The sequence below is a fragment of the Lynx rufus genome, unplaced genomic scaffold, assembly GCF_022079265.1.
Source record: "Lynx rufus isolate CCGP_SWC_20201006 ecotype Redwood Valley unplaced genomic scaffold, mLynRuf1.p SCAF_4, whole genome shotgun sequence".
NCBI lineage: Eukaryota > Metazoa > Chordata > Mammalia > Carnivora > Felidae > Lynx > Lynx rufus.
In genome coordinates, this window is record NW_025814856.1 from 56,489,549 (window position 1) to 56,508,593 (window position 19,045).

At 46.4% G+C, this 19,045-nt stretch overlaps 1 protein-coding gene across 3 annotated transcripts in view; it reads left to right on the top strand.

Annotated features, from left to right (window-relative positions):
• Positions 1-17,162: 17,162 nt before the first annotated feature.
• The window catches only part of ACAD9 (acyl-CoA dehydrogenase family member 9), a 56,124-nt gene continuing 54,241 nt past the window's right edge, over positions 17,163-19,045 (top strand). For 2 of the 3 annotated variants that reach the window (XR_006965131.1, XM_047095829.1), the window contains exon 1: positions 17,163-17,328. Coding sequence is in view for 1 of the 3 variants with exons in the window: in XM_047095829.1 (XP_046951785.1) it covers positions 17,179-17,328 (150 nt within the window). In the remaining 2 variants the exon portion in view is untranslated. The remainder of the gene's footprint in view (positions 17,329-19,045) is intronic. The other variant, XM_047095830.1, reaches the window with a different exon arrangement.

The following is a 19,045-nucleotide window of genomic DNA, read 5'->3' on the forward strand; positions in this document are numbered from 1 at the left end:
TACTACGGCTTTGTAGTATAACTTGAAATCTGGACTTGCGATAGCTCAGGTTTTCTTTTTCTTTTTCAAGTTACTTTGGCCATGTGGCGTCTTTTGTGGCTCCATACACATTTTAGGGTTGTTTTCTCTAGCTCTGTGAAAAAAATGCTGCTGGCATTTTGATAGGGATTGAATTAAATCTGTAGATTGTTTGGGGCAGTATGGACATTCTAACAATATGTGTTCTTGTAGTCCATGAGCATGGGATTTCTTTCCATTTGTATTGTCTTCAGTTTCTTTCATCAGTGTTTTATAGTTTTCAGAGTATAGGTCTTTCATCACTTGGGTTAAGTTTATTTCTAGGCATTTTATTATTTTGGGTGCAATTGTAAATGGGATTGTGTTCTTAATTTCTCTTTCTGCTGCTTCATTATTCGTGTATTGAAAGGCGATGGACTTCTGTACAGTGGTTTTATATCCTGCAACCTTACTGAATTCATTTAGCAGTTCTAGTAGTTTTTTGGGTGGAGTCTTTAGGGTTTTCTGTATACAGTTTCATGTCATCTGCAAGTAGTGAAAATTTGACTTCTTCCTTACCAATCTGGATGCCTTTTATTCCTTTTCTTGTCTGATTGCTGTTGCTGTGGCTAGGCCTTCCAGTACTATGCTGAATTAAAGTGGTGAGAGTGGCCATCCTTGTCTTGTTCCTGACTTAGAGGGAAAGCTCTCAGTTTTTTTCATCCTTGAGTGTGATGTTGGTTGTGGGCTTTTCACCTGAGGCCTTTACAGTGTTGAGGTATGTTCCCTCTAAACCTACTTTGCTGAGGGTTTGGTTTTTTTTATCATGAATGGATGTTGTACTTTATCAAATGCTTTTTCTGCATCTATTGAAATGATCATATGGCTTTTATGAAATGAAGGATGTTTTTTGATATGATGCTACTTTGAACAACTTTCATGCAAATACTTCTGAAAAACCCAGATAAAATTGATAATTAGCCAAAACTGACCTCAGGAGAGAGAGAAATCTTATGCAGACACATTCCCATAAGAGAAACAGAAAAAGTAACAACCTGCCGGGCCCATAAGGTTTCATAGGGGAATTATTCCAAACCTTCAAATATCAGATGATCTCAGTGCTACTTAAGCTATTTCAGATTATAGCAGGAAAACTTCCAAATTCTTTTTAAGAAGTTAACTCTAGCAATGTTTCCTAAACCTGAGAAAAGTTGCATAAATATAAGACCATCTATGCAAAACTGTGAGTGAAATAATGGCAAACCTCCAATGGCAGGTTAAATGTAAGCTATTGTACTTCATGACCAAGTAGGGGTTTACTTCAGGAATGCAAGGATGATTCGATATCAGGAAAATCGCTAACACAATCTATAATTTTAATTGAAATGAGAATAAAAATCATATCACCTCGAGATGCCTGGGTGGCTCAGTTGGTTAAGCATCTGGCTTTGGCTCAGGTCATGATCTCCCGGTTCATGGGTTCAAGCCCCGCATCGGGCTCTGTGCTGACAGCTCAGAGCCTGGAGCCTGCTTCAGATTCTGTGTCTCCCCCTCTGTCTGCCCTTACCACGCTCATTCATTCTCTCTCTCTCTCTCTCTCTCTCTCTCTCTCTCAAAAAAAATGATCCCAAGGTTGTGGGATCAAGCCCCACATCAGTCCTCATGCTGAGTGTGGAGCCTGCTTAAGATTATCTCTCTCTTCGGGTGCCCCCCTCGCCCGCTTATGCTCGCTCTCTCTATAAATTAATTAATGGCAACGATGTATGTTTCCCAGTAGGTTAAGGGTTGGCTGGGCAATTCTTCTGGTCCCAAGGCCCAGTCTCATTGGAGAAATGGTTGTGACCCACCCAACAGTGGTGAATTGTGCTGGTTACTCCAGGCCCCAGCTGGCCCAGTCACTGGGCTGAGGCTGGCAGGCAGGAAATCCCCCGCCAGGGCGCTGGCCCACGATGGGGGACTAGAGGTCAGAATTCACAGAGAAACTGCTCCTTCTGGGGTCAGGCAGGCCAAAGCAGCTGCAGTGCAAAAAAAGCGATGGATATGCAACGCAACCCTTCCTCCCACAGCTGCCCCGCTCCAGTGTCCTCTACTGCTGAAGACGGGCTCCATTATCACAGAATAAGGACTGAAGAATAGATTTGGAGCTGACAGAAGAAATCGGCAACTCCCATGTTCATCCCCTTTGGCTACTCGGCTTTCCGTGTGCACCTTCCTACACGCATTTGGACTTCGGCGCAGCGAAACAGCTCCGTGTTTCCACCTCCTGAGATTTACAACCACACTTCAGAGACGTGGAGTTTCTCATCTTCTCCCCAGAGTGAGGAGCTGCACAGTAGAAGCGGTCCTCGGATCCATCATGGGCCATGTTAATGACCCTCAAATTGCCAAAGCTTCACGGGAAATTCTGTTCCCTAAAGGCAGAATTGTAAAGTTCACCTCCAACAACTTGTAAATAAAGTGAAAAAACAAAAACAAAAACGGGAAGGAGGAGAGTGAAGACAGGAACAGCATACGCAAACAAACACCCACAGATGGCAAGGAAAGAGAAAATGCACAAAGCTAACTGCAGTCCTCAGTTCTGAAATTGATCGGGAGGCTGTGTTTGGCATCCATGGCTTCCTTCTTCCATTGCCGATTCCATGCGTCCCCTGCCCTCGGGCCAAATTTCAGCTGGTCAGAGTGGACTGACAAGCCATCGTTCCTAGACGGTGGGAGTCTTCCAAGTGTCCTGCCTGTTTTGGTTGCCATAGCTTCTCATTAACCATTGCTTTTGGGTGTGGAAGCACTAAGAGGCGCCCCCAGAGAACCCCTTGGTTGCAGACCTTCTTGCCCCATTGTGTAGCAGCAACCCAATGCCCCCTTGGTAATTGGGGTCAATCCCTCCAGCAAGTGGAATAAACCCTTTTGCTTCCTGTTGTAGTTGTTAATTCTATGGGGGGGGGCTTTTTTTTTTGGTTTAATTCTATTTGGGGGGGGCATATAAAGTACCTGGTTCAAAAGTCAAAACCACATAAGAAGGCATTTTAAGGAAATCACGCTTCGATCTCCACTCCTTCTAGCCTTATTTCACTCCTCACTGCTCCACAGGTAACCATGTTTACTAGTTTCTAGATGTATCATTCCAGTGTTCCATTGTGCAAAATTAAGCCAAGACACATAACTTCCCAGCCTTGCCTCCGCAGAAGACAGAACACTGTGCACAGTTCTGTGTCTTGCATTTTCACTCATAATCGCTCCATTATTACCACTTTATTGACAGTTCCACATCCACCCTCCTCGCCTTGCTCTGTGACAATAGACCTGGGTTCTACATTTGCCACCTGGCGTGATGGTGAGCTTTGTCGATAGAGGGCGCTGGAGGGACACTGCCAGAGGAAGGAGATTTCTTCCAGGTTCTGGTGAGTTTCTTGTTTGCATGGCAGGTAACTCAGTTTTCCCTGTTTGCAGGTTGCAGCTGACAATGCCCTGCGATGTGATAGGAAGTATGCAGCGTTACCTTTTGCCAAATGGTTTACCCTGAATCTTGCCAAACATTTAGACTTAACTTCTAATACGGCAATAATAGGGGATAGAAGGGTTAGATGTAACCATGATGGGAAAAGAATTAGGTCTAAAATGTGCGGAAAATTTTTAAAAAAATTTTTTTGTTAATGTGTATTTATTTTTGAGACAGAGAGAGAGCATGAGCATGGGAGGGGCAGAGAGAGAGGGAGACAGAATCTGAAGCATAACATGTGGGGAAAATTTTTTTAAATGGGGGGCCACGGGGCTAGAGTCTTCAAAAAGTCGATGTTGCCCTATCCTTCCTTCTTCCGCCTTCCAGGGAAATACAATCCAAGGGTCATTAACAGGGGCCAAGCAAGACAGGTGTTCAGGGGCTCCTTGGTGGCTCAGTCGGTTAAGCGTCTGACTCTTGATTCCAGCTCAGGTCTTGATCTTGTGGTTCTTGAGATCGAGCCCTGCATCAGGCTCCACACTGAAGCACAGAGCCTGCTTGGGATTCATTCTCTCTCTCTCTCTCTCTCTCTCTCTTTCAAGATAAATAAACTTAAAAAAAAAAAAAAAAAAAAAAGACAGGTGGCCAGCCAGGCTTGGGGAAGGAGACTGGAGGCCTGGAGCGAGGTGAGGAGGGCATCCACGTGGCGGGGGAGGGGGCGTGCAGCCACCTTATGAGCGTGTTAACAGATGAGTTGGATCAAAACATAGGAGAGGAGAATAAAGCGGCAGCAGCAATGAACATTGGTTGCATGGAGACTGACAAGCAAATCAGTCTTAAGGAAAATGGGAGCCAGGCCTCTCATTGTCAGAGAAGGGAGTTACAAATATGGAAAGAGAGAAATCAAGAATGAACCCCACAGGGATGGACTGAAATTGGACAATTGGAGTGTATTTGTTATTTTTTTAAGTTTTATTGATTTAAGTTATCTCTACACCAACATGGGGCTCGAACTCACAACCCGGAAATCAAGGATCACATGCTTTTCCACCTCAGCCAGCCAGGCACCCTTGTGTTAGCTCTTTGTTGTTGCATAAGAATTACCTTAAAACTTAGCAGCTTCAAACAATACATATTTTTGATCCCCCAGTTTCTGTGGGTCAGAAATGCAGGAACTGCTTAGCTGGTGGTCCTGGCCCCTGGTTTCTCACAAGGTTGCAGTCACACTGCCAGCCAGGGCCACAGTCATCTCAAGGCTTGACTAGAGCTTTCGAGCTCACTTATGTGGCTGTTGGCCAGGGGACTCTGCTCTTCACCATGTGGCCTTCTCCATAGCACAGCTCCCAGCATGGCAGCTGGCTTCCCCCTACAGTGGGTGATCTAAGACCCGAAGCAGTGCCACATTGCCTTCTAAGACCTAGTCTCAGTGACACAGGGTCACTTCTGCCTTATCCTGTTCATTAGAAGCCATCACCAAGTGCAACCCATATGCAACGGATGGAAATCACACTGGGGTAAGAATGGGGACCATCCTGAAGGCTGCCTGTCAATGTCTATCCTCTAGTCTGCAATGATTCCTGTGGGTCCCACATGCAAAATATGCTCACCCTTCTTCCCCAAATCTCATCCCAGTGCAGCACCTGCTCAAAGTCCAGGATCTTGCCATCCAGGTGCAGATAAGGCTCTTCAAACACAGTTCCTTTGACTCATGAACTGAAGAGACAAATTATCAGCCCCTCCCCACCCCACCCCTTAAAGTACACACACCAACGCACAAATGGTGAGATATAGGCATAGGATAACTGTCGTAGGCCTATTCATAAAGGGGGAGAATGGGAGGCACACCGCAGTCAGTGGTCCAAGGCAGTTTGAAATGCAGCCAAGAAAATATTGGGAGCTTACTGACTGGGATTCAGTTCTATTCCTGCCCAGGAGTGACTCTCCATGGCTCTTTGCTCCTCCCTCTGGGGCATCTTTCCTTTCTCGTGAAAGGTAGTATGTGTTTGCAGCTGTGTGATTTGCTCCACCTGTTTTCTTCCAGTAGACTTCTGGATGCCCAACAGCCTCTCTTCATTTCTTACAGTCTCTGTGCCTTTCAGACAAGGGCGTGAATCCCAGGAGGCAGGGTCATCAAGGACCATCTTGGAGACTGGCTACCACTCAGCGTGAACTCAAGGTTTTCAATATAGAAAGATAAATGATAGGAATAAATACAGATGTAAATAAGGTTAGAAATACGTATATTCCCTGTGTCCACTGACAGGAATTGGGAACAGTGAGACTTCAGTAGCCACAAGTGCACTTAGTGCCCAGATCTTGGCTTCTAAATGCTATTCTCTATGAACAGGAGCCAGGGCTCCAAGGGGTAATGACTGATTCCAGGACGAGGGCAGGGAAAATACAAGATGAGTTTGGAGCACTTCGTTGTGCCAGAAAGTAAGGACATGCTCAAAATGACACAGGAGCCAGCTCGAAAGGGCTCCTACTGCACAAATACGGGATAATTTGAGTTTTAAAATAAGTAATTATAGTAATGATTATAAAAATCATTGGATGCAATAGGAATCTGTATTATCAAGTTAAAAATGAATTAATTAAACATCTGATAAGGATTGGGATATTTACATGGTCCAAAGTACCAGGGGCACCTGGCTGGCTCAATCAGTGGAGCATGTGACTCTTGATCTCAGGGTTGTGAGTTCAAGTCCCGCATTGGGTGTAGCGATTACTTTTAAAAGAATGTACTTTCCTACCACCCTTATGTTTATTTCAGCATTATTTACAGTAGCCAAGATACGAAAGCAATCTAAGTGCCCATCCATAGATGAATGGATAAAGAAAATGTGGCATATATATGTGTGTGTGTATATGTGTGTGTGTGTGTGTGTGTGTGTGTACACACACACATACACAAAATACAGCGGAGTACTACTCAGCCATTAAAAAAACATTGAAATCTTTCCATTTGCAACAACATGAATGGATCTAGAGGGTATCTTACTAAGCATAGTACTTTCCCACAACATACTTATTAGTTCCAATGGGAAAAAGACCAACCTTTCCGTGAGTAAGCCTGGCAGGTGCCACCTAAATCATGCGCCAGCCAGGAAAATGCAACGAGAAGAACACAATGTTGTTTCTGTGATATTCTTGTCAAAGATGCTTGTTCTGACTGTAATGATGAGGTGTCAGATGAAGCCACTTTGAGGGACATTCTACAAAATCGCTGGCCCGTAGGCTTTAAAAATATGGAAGTAAAACAATCGAAGGTATGAAAGTAAAGGAACGACTGGGGCGTTTTTCTTTTTTTTTTTTTTTTTAATTTTTTTTTCAACGTTTATTTATTTTTGGGACAGAGAGAGACAGAGCATGAACGGGGGAGGGGCAGAGAGAGAGGGAGACACAGAATCGGAAACAGGCTCCAGGCTCCGAGCCATCAGCCCAGAGCCTGACGCGGGGCTCAAACTCACGGACCGTGAGATCGTGACCTGGCTGAAGTCGGACACTTAACCGACTGCGCCACCCAGGCGCCCCTGGGGCGTTTTTCTAGATTGCAGGAACTAAATGCAACCCGTGGTTTGGGGCTTCATTCTTTTTGCTGGGAAGGTCTTGCTGGGATGGTAGGAAAAAGCCTGAAGGAGGTCCGAGGATTAGATCGTGGTACCGCATCAAAGTTAGCATCCTTATTTTGGTGCGTATGTCGTGGCTCAGCGCCTCTCATGAGCCTGGAGTCAGGATGTCAGCAGGAGCTGGAGGCTCCGAAGCCTTGAGTGGGGCAGGAGGACCCACTCCTGAGCTTGCTGTGGGCAGAGGGAGGCTTCTCTTCCTCACTCGCCAGGTGAGGGCTTTCTATAGGGCCGGGTGTCATGACACAGCTTCCCCCAGCGCGTGTGATAACTCTTGATAACTTGGGCAGGGCGAGAGAGCCCAAGAGAGAAGCTGAAGTGCCTCCAGTGTAATCTGGGAAGTAATTTACCAGCACTACTGATCACACAGCCATGCAGGAAGGGGTTACACGCGGCTGTGAAGTTGGGGATCATCGGGGGCCATCCTTGAAGGCTCCTGCCACACCCCCATTCACTCTGCTCTCCTTTCAGGGGCAAACATTTTAATCAGTTGAAAATCAACTTTAAATTAGATGGAGTTATTGATTATTCTCCTTTCAGTAATAAAGCCTATTAGACCAGCAGGGAAATTGCTTGGGCACGGGAAAGGATCCTATTTTCCAAGTTAAAGGAAAGAATGGCAGAGAGGAAGAGCAGGGCACCTGTTAGAATGACTCCTTTGGATGCTGTTGATGCTGTGGAAGCATCTCCCCCTGTGCCAGGCACTCTGCTGCCTGCTTTCATCTGTACCGTAGTTTTGTATTCTCATATCACTCTTGTCCGAGAGGAGGAAGGTGGCTCGGACGGCTTGTCACTTGCGCACGGTGACACCGTTAGTAAGCACAGGAGCAGGCACAGAAAACTACTTCTGTCTGGGTCCTAGTTGTGTGGTCTTTCTTTTCCTCCCAAACCTTTAGATTCACAGATTCTCCTAGGGGCAGAACCAGCGGCAGGCAACGCTTTTTTGTTTATCGCATGGACTTGTTTATCCAAGTTCATTGGCTTGAATGTCCCACTCACCTTGGTGAGACGGCCAGAATAAAATGTTTGCATTAGAGTGTGGGAAATGCTACAATAACCTAGCAGGTTATTTTGTAATCCTGCCCTCAAGAATTCTCATTGGCAGAAATCCCAGTAAAGTGATTAATGGTGACAAGCATGATTTGTTTAGATCTATTTAGTCTCGTTAACTTATTTTGAATAATTCATGCACATGATAGAAACTTCAAAAGGAACAACAACAAAAATCAAATGGTGAAATAGTCTTCTTTATTCCTTCTTCTTCCTAGCCTGCCAAATTTCTCCCCAAAGACAACTATTGTTTCCAGCTTATTGGGATTCCTTCCAGAGCTATTCTTGCATATAATCCATGTGTGGTTGAGAATTCCTCTTGTTAGGTAGCTTCATATATACATATATATATATACATACATGCATATATATACATACATATATGCGTATATATACACATATATATGTCTATGTACATGTACATAAATATATAGGTAGATGTATATTTTATTCTGATATAAAATCTATGAAGATCAGAAAGTTCTTGCCAGAATATTCAGAGAGAGGCACCAGGCTTCAATGCAAGCAAGCATTCACCTTATGCTTGGGGATCTTATTGATAGAACGGAGCTTTCAATTATTTTCATGGATGGAGACAGATACAGAGCCCTACACTTTCCTTAGTTACACATGTTTGAATCTTCTTAAATGTCAAGGGCTTACTCTCTAGGACTGTTGAATGGTAACCCAGCTAGGGGTTCCCCTCACACTCTCCTATACTGGATCCCCTGTTTCCTGAGTGTCATGTCCTTTTTCGTGGTCTGTTTCTCTCTTTGATGAAGCATATCCTCCAGTAGCTTCCTGAAAAAGGATGCACACATGGGAGATCAATTATTTGAACCTTTGCACGTCTGAAAATGGCTTTTTGTTGGGGGGGGGCACCTGGGTGGCTTAGTTGGTTAAGCACCTGACTCTTGATTTCGGCTCAGGTCATGATCTCAATGGTTTGTGAGTTTGAGCCCCGTGTTGGGCCCTGCACTGACAGTGCAGAGCCTGCTTGGGATTCTCTCTCCCTCTCTCTCTGCCCGCCTCCTCAAAATAAATAAATACACAAGAAAGAAAGAAAGAAAGAAAGAAAGAAAGAAAGAAAGAAAGAAAGAAAGAAAGAAAGAAAGAAAGAAAATGCCTTTTTTTTCCCTTACTTTACTGAGAAATTAACTTTCAGATTACTGCCAGGATCAGGGAGAGGCAGTTGCCCAAGCAGATTTGGAAAAGGCCCAATTTGACTCTTCCCAAAGACCTTTTACCCAACCCTCCATATTATAGCCACTCCTTACCCCCATTTCAGGAGACACTGGACTTTCCAGTTCCTGAGCTTTTGAGAAATCTGTGGTATAAAGATTGCTTCTCAGCTGTCTCCACTGCCAGTTTAGGGTTTGGCTATCTGTGAAGTCACTTATGACTTGTCCATCTGCTTTCCAGCTTCCAGATTGTTAGTGTATTGTCTCCTCTCCTGTTCTCTTCAAGACGAAGGATTTATCTCCGGTGCTGTTGTTGTGAAAACACTTATTCCAGTTTTAGTGGGAAGGGAGCAAATATAGATGGACGTGTGCAACCCGCCCCTTGCCCAGAACTCCAGCCTGATGTTTTGATTTGTGTATTTTGAGTTTTGAGTTTTGTGCGTTGAAAAAGATGGCTAGGATGTATTTGCTATATTCCTGCCTTGCCTTTTTCAACAAAGGATTTTGTAGTGGGAGTGTTATTTTGGACAGTGTTTAAATCTCATTCCTCAAAAATGTTTCTGACCCCGTTATGGTATATTGTTGGTAAACTTAGGACTCATCAGAGACATTCGGGTAGTTCTTTTGCTCCAAAAGTCGAACTTTAGAGCGTGCTGAGAAGTACCTAGCTGCTTCTGTGTGTTAAGAAACACATTGCCAGCCAGGACACCGTTGGGTTTTTCAAGGTATTTGCATTTCTTACTGTTCAGAAACCAAGTATTCATGCTTTTCAGTTGTTCATAGTATTTCCTTGGGTCCTGTAGCTTTGCCTGGCATCAAAGCCATAGCAAGGGAAAGGTGTTTTGGTTTTTTTTAATGGTTATTTATTTTTGAGAGAGAGAGAGACAGAGCGTGAGCAGGGGAGGAGCAGAGAGAGAGGGAGACAGAATCTGAAGCAGGCTCCAGGCTCCGAGCTGGCAGCATAGAGCCCAACGTGGGGCCCGAGCCACCGCACCATGACATCACGACCGGAGCCGAAGTCAGACGCCCCACCGACTGAGCCACCCAGGCGCCCCAGTAACAAGGGAAAGGTTTTGAAGGAGAAACAACACTGCATCACCTTTGGGTCTACAATCCATCCTTTACCCTACAGTCCTCCTTACTTTTTGAGTTAAAACCCATTTCACACATTTGGAACTCAGGCTAAATTCATTATCCTTAACACCCATAAGGGGATCATGTATTTTACAGCACCTGATAATGTAAGTTTACAATTAGCTTTTACTCCCCTAGAAATCATTTTGGTAAGAGGCACCTGGCTGGCTCAGTTGGTGGAGCGTGAGATTCTTCTTGACCTTGGGGTCGTGACTTCGAGCCCCACATTGGGTGTCGAGTTTATGTAATAAAGAAACTTTTTCTTTGTGAATTTTGGGATCCACAGAAAAAAACGTTGGTGACTGAATACTGCTTTCTCTCCCTGGCTGAATTCATACACTTAACTGGGCTTTGTGTTCAAGGCAGGGAGGTATTTACTCATTCACGTGTGGTGGACACTGAGAAGACACAAGTCTTCATTCTAGGGAATATTTCTTGGTAGATGGCACCCCAAATGGCCTTTTCACTGTGACCTGGAAGTCAGACCCGGATGTCTGACACCTTTGGCTGGACGTCCTGAAACCCACTGTTACAATGCCATTTGCAGGTGAAAGCTCAGAGCAGAGCTGATTGCAGGGGTGCTGGCCACTTACAGTTGATAGACCACAATCTGGCCAGCCGTTGAGTGTTGGATGTTCAGGAAAACAGGGGGAAAAAACCTATTAATTACAACGTATTACAGGGGAGAATGTAAAATTGGCTCCTCAGATGAGTTTCATGGAGTTCGCTCTCCTATAAATTACAGCTGGAGGAAAAATGAATCCAAATAAATGCCAAGTTCTATTAAGTGATTAAGAGAAGTAATTGTCTTTAAAAGGGAACAGATACAGTTCCCTTTTCCAATAACTTTTTATTTAATGCCAAATCTCCGCAGTCCTGTACTCTGCATTTACAACCTCCAGGAACAACTGGGAGGAGTTTTTTACACACGTCATTCCTTTGATGGCGTGTGAATATACACTCCAGATCCTTCTAGGAGGCAGGCAGGGTAGAAATGATAAATGAACTAACGTGGAGGACAGAGCTGATTATCAATTCTCTGCATCGAAAATCACATCGTCTGCTAGGTATTTTATGGAGCTTTAACGTGGAGCAAACTGTATTCTTTATCAACTCATTCTTTATCAAAAAGCATTGAAAGCTTTTTGAAATGCAGGCACTGGTTTGGGAGCCTGAACAGCCTCTGCCTTCTGTGCTCAGTGGGTGAACCATTAAAATGAGTTCCCCGCATCGCACTTCATTATCTGGTTTGCAGTCCCACGGTCACTGGCTCAGAGGATTACACAAAATATTGTTGTTAGTGCTGAGTGCTAACTGCTGCTGCTACAGCCCCAGGGTTTTCTGGAAAGAGGTTGGCTGTCGCCCTTGCTGACAGTGACCTGCTGTGTGTCCTGCTTCCACTGCCGCAGGCACCAGGGTGATGAGCTACGCTTTCCCAAATATGTTTCCCGGTATTTATTTGTTCGAGTTGAAGAAGAACACAGTGGTCCTCCCTTATCCACAAGGGATGTGTTCCGAGACATTTAGCGGATGCCTGAAACTGCAGATTGTACTAAACCCTATATGTGTGTGTGTATATATATATATATATAGCTTTTTTCCATAGACATGCATGTCTGTGATAAAGTTTAATTTATCAATTAGGTACCCTAAGGGATTAACAACCATAGAGCAATTTTGGCAATATACTGTAATAGAAGTTATGTGGTCTCTCTCTCAAAATATCTTTTTTTATGTTTATTTTGAGAGAGAGAGCGCGCGCGAGCATGAGCGGGGCAGGGGCAGAAAAGGGGACAGAGGCTGAAGTGGGTTCTGTGCTGACAGCAGATGGCCCGACGCAGGGCTCAAACTCACAAACTCTGAGATCATGAGCCGAAGTTGGACACCCAATGGACTGAGCCACCCAGGCGCCCCTCAAGTTGTCTTCTTGTGACGATGTGAGATGGTAAGATGCCACGTGATGAGATGAAGTCGGGGGAACAACGTAAGCATTGTGCCGTAGCATTAGGCTACTAGTGACCTTCTGAATGTACATCAGAAGGAGGATCCGATGCTTCTGGACTGCAGTTGACCATGGGGAACTGAAACCATAGAGAGCAAAACCGCGGATGGGGGTGCTGGGTGACGACAGTCCTCCATAATATAGTCCCTTTAGCCAGACTGGCATTGCATTTTCTTTATGTGTAGTTTCCCACGAGTTAAGGTTTTTCCATGCTGGCTCTGCCTCCTCACCATCTTGAAATGCGATTTCACTCTCCTGGCTCTTGTGCAGATACAGAAGATCCCAGTGGGTTAATGTGAATAACTGGTTCTTACTTGCAGCAATTGCTTTGAGAATTCTAACACTTTCGACACAGCTTTGTGTTACTTTACACAGTTTTCATGCTGTAATAGTGGGGGCCACATGCTCTAGAACTCGGACCTTAGGCTATTTTGGCTTTTGAAACACAAGAGAAGATCAAAAGTACTTTGGTTTCGTTGTTAATGCTCTTGATATTTCAGCTCTCCTGAGGTTTTGAAAGGTCATCATTAGGATCAAGTCTGAACTGGGGCGCCTGGGTGGCTCAGTCGGCTAAGCATCCGACTTCAGCTCAGGTCATGATCTCTCAGTTAATGAGTTCAAGCCCCACGTCAGGCTCTGTGCTGACAGCTCACAGCCTGGAGCCTGCTTCAATTCTGTGTCTCCCTCTCTCTCTCTGCTCCTCCCCCACTCACACTCTGTCGCACTCTCTCTCTCAAAAATAAAAAAGATTTAAAAAATTTTTTAAAAAAGGATCAAGTCTGAACTTAAAAGCCCCTATTTTTGGACTTTTTTTCCTTTTTAGCTGGATTGCTAGATTCTGAAATCTAGGGTGGGTGGAACGAGAAGAGAAGCCAATGTTAATCTATTTAATCTTACTTAAAAATACATCCTTTTTATTGACTTCATCATTTTATGAAGGAGGAAGAAACTGAGATCCTGTGATATGTCTTGCCTAAGGTGCAATGGCAGTGATGGAGTGGGAAGAACAGGTTGATAACGTGTCTTGTCTGAAGATACGTTGCTAGGCAGAAAGATTCCTTAGACAAATCCAAAATATTGAGACTGGGGCACCTGGGTGGCTCAGTCGGTTGAGCATCCGACTCTTGATTTCAGTTCAGGTCATGATTTCACAGCTTGTAAGTTCAAGCCCCATATCGGGCTCCAAGCTGACAGTGGGGAGCCGGCTTGGGATTCCCTGTCCCTCTCTCTCTCTCTCTCTCAAAATAAATACGCTTTAAAAAAAAAAAAAAAAGAGCTTCAGAATATTCAGACTGATGGTTCCACCTGAGAGGGAATAGCACATGCATACGACGAGAACCTGGGTACCAGGTGCTGCACTTGCCCTCTAATGCAATCTTGACCTAAAGGTGCTGTCGCCTTGGATGAGTTGGCAGGGGTGGAGAGTGAGAGACGACCTGATGGGGCTCCTGACCTTATCTGTTAGACTCATTTGGCCATATTTCAGGTCAGTCAGTAATGGGGGAAAAGAACACAAAGAGGGCTACGCGTCTCTCTTGACCTCGCCTCCCCTTCCATCTCAGGAAGAGGGCAGAGGAAGAGGGATAAGAAGACGCGGGATCAGGAGCCAGTTGGAGAGGCCCCGAGTCTGGCTTCGCTATTTAGGGCTGCGTGACCTTTCAGTATGCTTGTAAAATGGACATAAAGTAACAACGCTGAACGCCCAGGCGGATTTGGAGAATTCAATAACACAGCACAGGTGAAGTACATGAAACAGTGTCTGGCATAAAAAAGCACTAAGGGGGCGCCTGGGTGGCTCAGTCGGTTGGGCGTCCGACTTCAGCTCGGGTCACGATCTCGCAGTCCGTGAGTTCGAGCCCCGCGTCAGGCTCTGGGCTGATGGCTCAGAGCCTGGAGCCTGCTTCCGATTTTGTGTCTCCCTCTCTCTCTGCCCCTCCCCCGTTCATGCTCTGTCTCTGTCTGTCTCAAAAAAAAAAAAAAAAGCGCTAAGTATTAGCTGCTACTATCACAGTCTTTGAGGCACTGGCTCCAGTGACCAAGACGGGGCTTAATAATACCAGTGTGGTTGCCTGGGACTCAATTAATGTGTCTGATGAATGTGATGGGCTCTTGGAATGATGGCTGTATTTATGCTGTACCTGACCGTACTTCAGTGTTTTCTTTGAAACTTGGGAGGTATCTTTGTCAACACTGGTTGCCATAACAAATAAACCACGAAATGTCAGTGGCTTACTACAACGGCTATCTCTTGCTCGTGTAGCAGCTCAACATGGGTGTCCCTATTCCGTGGCTAGCTGTTCTCCATATGGTTGATTCAAAGACCTAGGCCCCTTCCGTCTTGTGCTGCCGTCCCTGGGGCCCAGAGCCCCCAGCTTCCAGCTGGTAGAAGAGAGGATGCTTTCATTTCTTAAAACAACAGAAGTCACACATCACTTCCATTCACACTGGGTTGGTGCGAACGTCATTCTGGATGCAGGGGGCCGGGGGAACGTAGTCCCAGGCTGGCAGCTGCCTTGCACTGACAGCTGGATGCTAAGGATGTGGCAGGCTTTTTGGGCCACTCTTTTGGCTAATGCACCGCTTCCAAGTCGTAGGCAATATGGTTGAGGCTCCGAGGCGAATCACACAGCCGGCAAGTGACAGAGTTGGGGCTCGGTCTCTCTTGAAGCCTCGTGTTGTTCTCACATCTTGCGTCTCTCCTCTACCTATACCACAGGCTGTGCTGTCAAGTCTAAGGGGCTTCCCCAAAATGTTTAACTGTGCCAGGCTCCTATCATTTACGAAACTATTGATTCCAAACCGTAGCGAAAGCTGTGGGCGTATGGGTTCTAAGACACAGCCTCAGTCCTGCAGTCACTATTAGGCCCTACTTATTTCTAATAAGTGTACCAAGGATCACAACATGTCTTGTATTAGTCTGTGAGGGCTGCTCTAATAAAAACCACACACTAAGAAGAAGAAGTTCGGCCTCAAAATTGGAATGTCAGCTCCTGCTTGAGTTTCCAAGTGTGTTGGCATGCCTACAGTTTGACTCGCCAGTCCCTACAATCATGGAAGTCAAGGCTTTGACATAAATCTCTCAACATATATTTTAAAGAAAGAAAAGAACTGCAGACCAGGTGGCTTAAACAATCCATGGTCTCGTAGTTATGGAGGCTAGAAATCCAAGATCAAGGTGTCAGCAGGGTTGGTTCCTTCTGGGGGCTGAGAAGAAAATCTGCCCCAAGCTTGTATCCTAGCTTCTTGTGGGTTGCTGGCAATCTCTGGTGTTTCTTGGCTTATGGAAATGTCAACCCAGTCTCGGTCTCCATTCTCACATGGGGTTCTCCTAAAGGCACCAGTCATATTCGATTAGGGGTCACACTGCTCTAGTGTGACTCATCCTAACTTAGCTAATTACAGCAGCAACAGAATACAACAGGAAGTCCTCTTTCCAAATAAGGTCATATTCTTCAGTACTAGAGGGTAGGACTTCAACAAATGAATCTTGGGGGTACACAATTCAACTCGTAACACTCTATTACCTTTGTGGCTTTTAAACCAATGACTTCCATATTTCTGTAAGAACTAATGTATCCCAAATGGGAACAAATATACATCAAAAAGGGAGTAGCCCCTACTAGGGGCGCCTGGGTGGCTCAGTCCATTAAGCCTCCGACTTCGGCTCAGGTCATGATCTCCCAGTTCGTGGGAGCCTTGTATATATTTAGAAGCCTGCCCAGATTCTGTGTCTCTAAGTAACACAGGTTGCATTAGATACTTGCAAAGATTTTGCAACCGGAAAAGTTTTTGAGCTTTTTTCCCCTGATGTTGTGTCATCAAGTCAACCTTTTATTGGGCCGGGCCGGCAAAGCACGCTGAGACCGACTGCGATTTCCCACTCTTCTCCAGGAGTTCACAGGGTGGCGGCAGAAAGCGTTTTCCAATACTGTGTCAATGCCAGAATCAGGGTACAAGCACAAACAAGAAATGTTCCTGGAGGAGGCTGACTTAAAACCACGAGAATGCCCACTTGCCGCGGGTCAGGCAGGCATCGCTGCACAAGGACCTGGGGTGCTACGGGGCTGCCGGCCCTCCTCCCTGGGCCCCATCGCCTTGCCCGTCCCGTCCAAGTGTACACACCCCTTCTCGGTTCCCTCTGGAGCTTCTCTTCCTCCGCCTGCCTTTTAAGTTGCTGTTTCCCAGGGAGAGTTTTGTAACTCAGGATTATATCCAGACCCCTTTCTGGCAGAACAAGCTTTTTATTTTCCTCTTGCAAAGTAAGGATATGTAACGTACACGAAAGCCACGAATCAAAAGGAATCCACCATTCACTTTTTTAAAAAACATTACGCCTACTGAGCTCCCCCCCAGAGATAAACCAATACTGTAAATTCCTCCCGCCCCATTTCCTTTTCTTTCGCTATGCGGCGTTCTCAGCGCCACAAGTGGCGAGAGGGAGCTGGGCGTCCCTGAGAAGTTTCCCCCGGCTGGCAGGGACGCAACCACCCACCGGCATTTGAAAACAAACACTTCGCAGCAGCCCCTCGAAGCCGAGCAGGAAGCCGCCAACACGGCAGCAACCCCACCCCCTGCGACCTCCCCCTTCCCGGCCGAAGGCCGCGCAAGCGCAGAGGCGGCGGGCGGGGCGGAGCAGACCGGCGGCTGGGCTCAGGCCAGTGACGTCATCCGGCGGCGCGAGCCGCGTGCACGTGACCGGGGCTCCAAAAAGGAGGTCTCCGACGCGGGGGTGGCGCGGTCGACTTCAGCAGCATGAGTGCGGTGGCGCTCCTCTTGCGCAGGGCGGCGGCGGCGCGTGCCTGCCGGGCCCTGGTGGTCTTCGCAGCGAGCCGGCGCCTGCTGCGCACTAGTCCGCCGAGCCGGGCTTTCGCCAAGGAACTCTTCCTGGGCAAAATCGAGAAGGTAACGCCGAGCCCTGGTCGACCCTTGAGCTCTTGCCTCTCGCTTTTTGCCCTTTAGCAGAAAAGAGGGGTCGGAGTGAGTGAGAGTCCCCATACCTGGCTGACATATACCCGTCGGGGCGGCGGGGGTGGAGGGGCGTGCTAAAGTTCCCAAGTTCCTGAGCCCCGCTGGAATCTTTCCAGGGAAGGGGAAGAGTCCCGGGGACGGGGTCCTGAGAATCCATCTGTGGTTGTGACGTATGTTCCAGCTAATTCTTGTTAGCTCAATTTGGGAAACCCTAGGCGAGGTGGTCACTCGACTCGGCGTTCTGGCCCCGGAATGTGGGGTGGTTCCTATCTGATTCCTAAAACACAGCTCAGACCCTGGCGCTCTTCTGTCCTCTTCCAGGGGCCCTTAGCTTTCACGGCTTGAGTTCCAGCGCGTCCCTCTGTCACTCAGGCTCCCAGGCTCCCCGGCAGTCTGGCTTCAAGTTGCCTTCCCCATCCCTTCCCTTCCATAGGTCGTACAACCCTGTCAGCAGTAACAGCTACATTATCAACCACTCACTGTCCTCTTAGGGATTTGACCTTGGTCCTTGGTCCTGTAACTCTGAGCCTCAGTGCTTTCAGCCTTAAAGTGGAGCTAGTGATGTGTGCTTTCTCACACAGATGTGTTGTAAAGTGACATTTATAGTGTGTGGAAATGCTTTGTAAACTGTCAGGTGCCGTGCCGATCCAGGAGGCAGCAGGGTAGGTAATTAATGCCGGCTTCACTCACCACTTGGGTTAGTCACTTCACTTTCCCGTGCCTGAGTGTACTAATCTACAAAATAGTAAAAGTAGTACTTGCCCACTCCTAAAAGTGCAGTGTAAAGCAGACATTTGTGTCAAATGCTCTGAGGTAGGCTGAAATGTTGGCTGATACTGTATTATTTAAAGTTACTCCCTGGTGTTTTCTTTTAGACTGTCCCTCTAATCAGGCATTACAGTTGCAGAAGCTGAAATTCAGAGTGGTTTGCCCTGCTAGGAAGTACAAACCCAGGTTTCAACATTTGAGAAACCATTTTTCCCAGAACCTGGGGCCATTGGGCCCTCAGCCCTGGGATGTCATGCCTTCCAGCACACGAGTGAAAAAACCCCGAATCTTTCATGCATCTCTTTCTCGAAGCCTCTTGCACCACCTCCCCTGTCTTCACACCCACCTGTCAACTTTGCTTCTTGTTTCACTGAGAAAGTACATACAGTCGGGTGAGAACCTCCTCCGCCACATTTACCCCTCTTCCCCACACATGCCCATACGGTCTACGCTCTTTCTGTGGACAAACTATCTACTCTTGGCAAAGACCAACCTCATCACTAGATCCCCTGCCTTCTCACCTACTCAGGGGCATTCATTGATCCAGTAATTCTCTCCTTTCTCATCTACATCAGTGATTGTTTCCTCTCTGCTGCGTCTTGCCCCCATACCATTCAGGCTTCTGTCCTTAACAATCTGCTAAAACTGCTCTCCTGCATCAGTAGTGACCTCCCTGTTGTCAAATCTAGTGGTATTTTCTCATCTTACTTGACCCATCTCTGGCATTTGACACAGTTCATCACTCCTGTCTTCTAAAAAAAAAAAAAAATCTCTTCTGGCTTTTATGTTTACTTCGTTAGCTAATGCTTCTCTGTCGCTTTTCCTGGTTCTTTCTTGGCTCCTTACCCTGTAAACAGTGGCCAGTCTGACTAGCCCAGTCAGA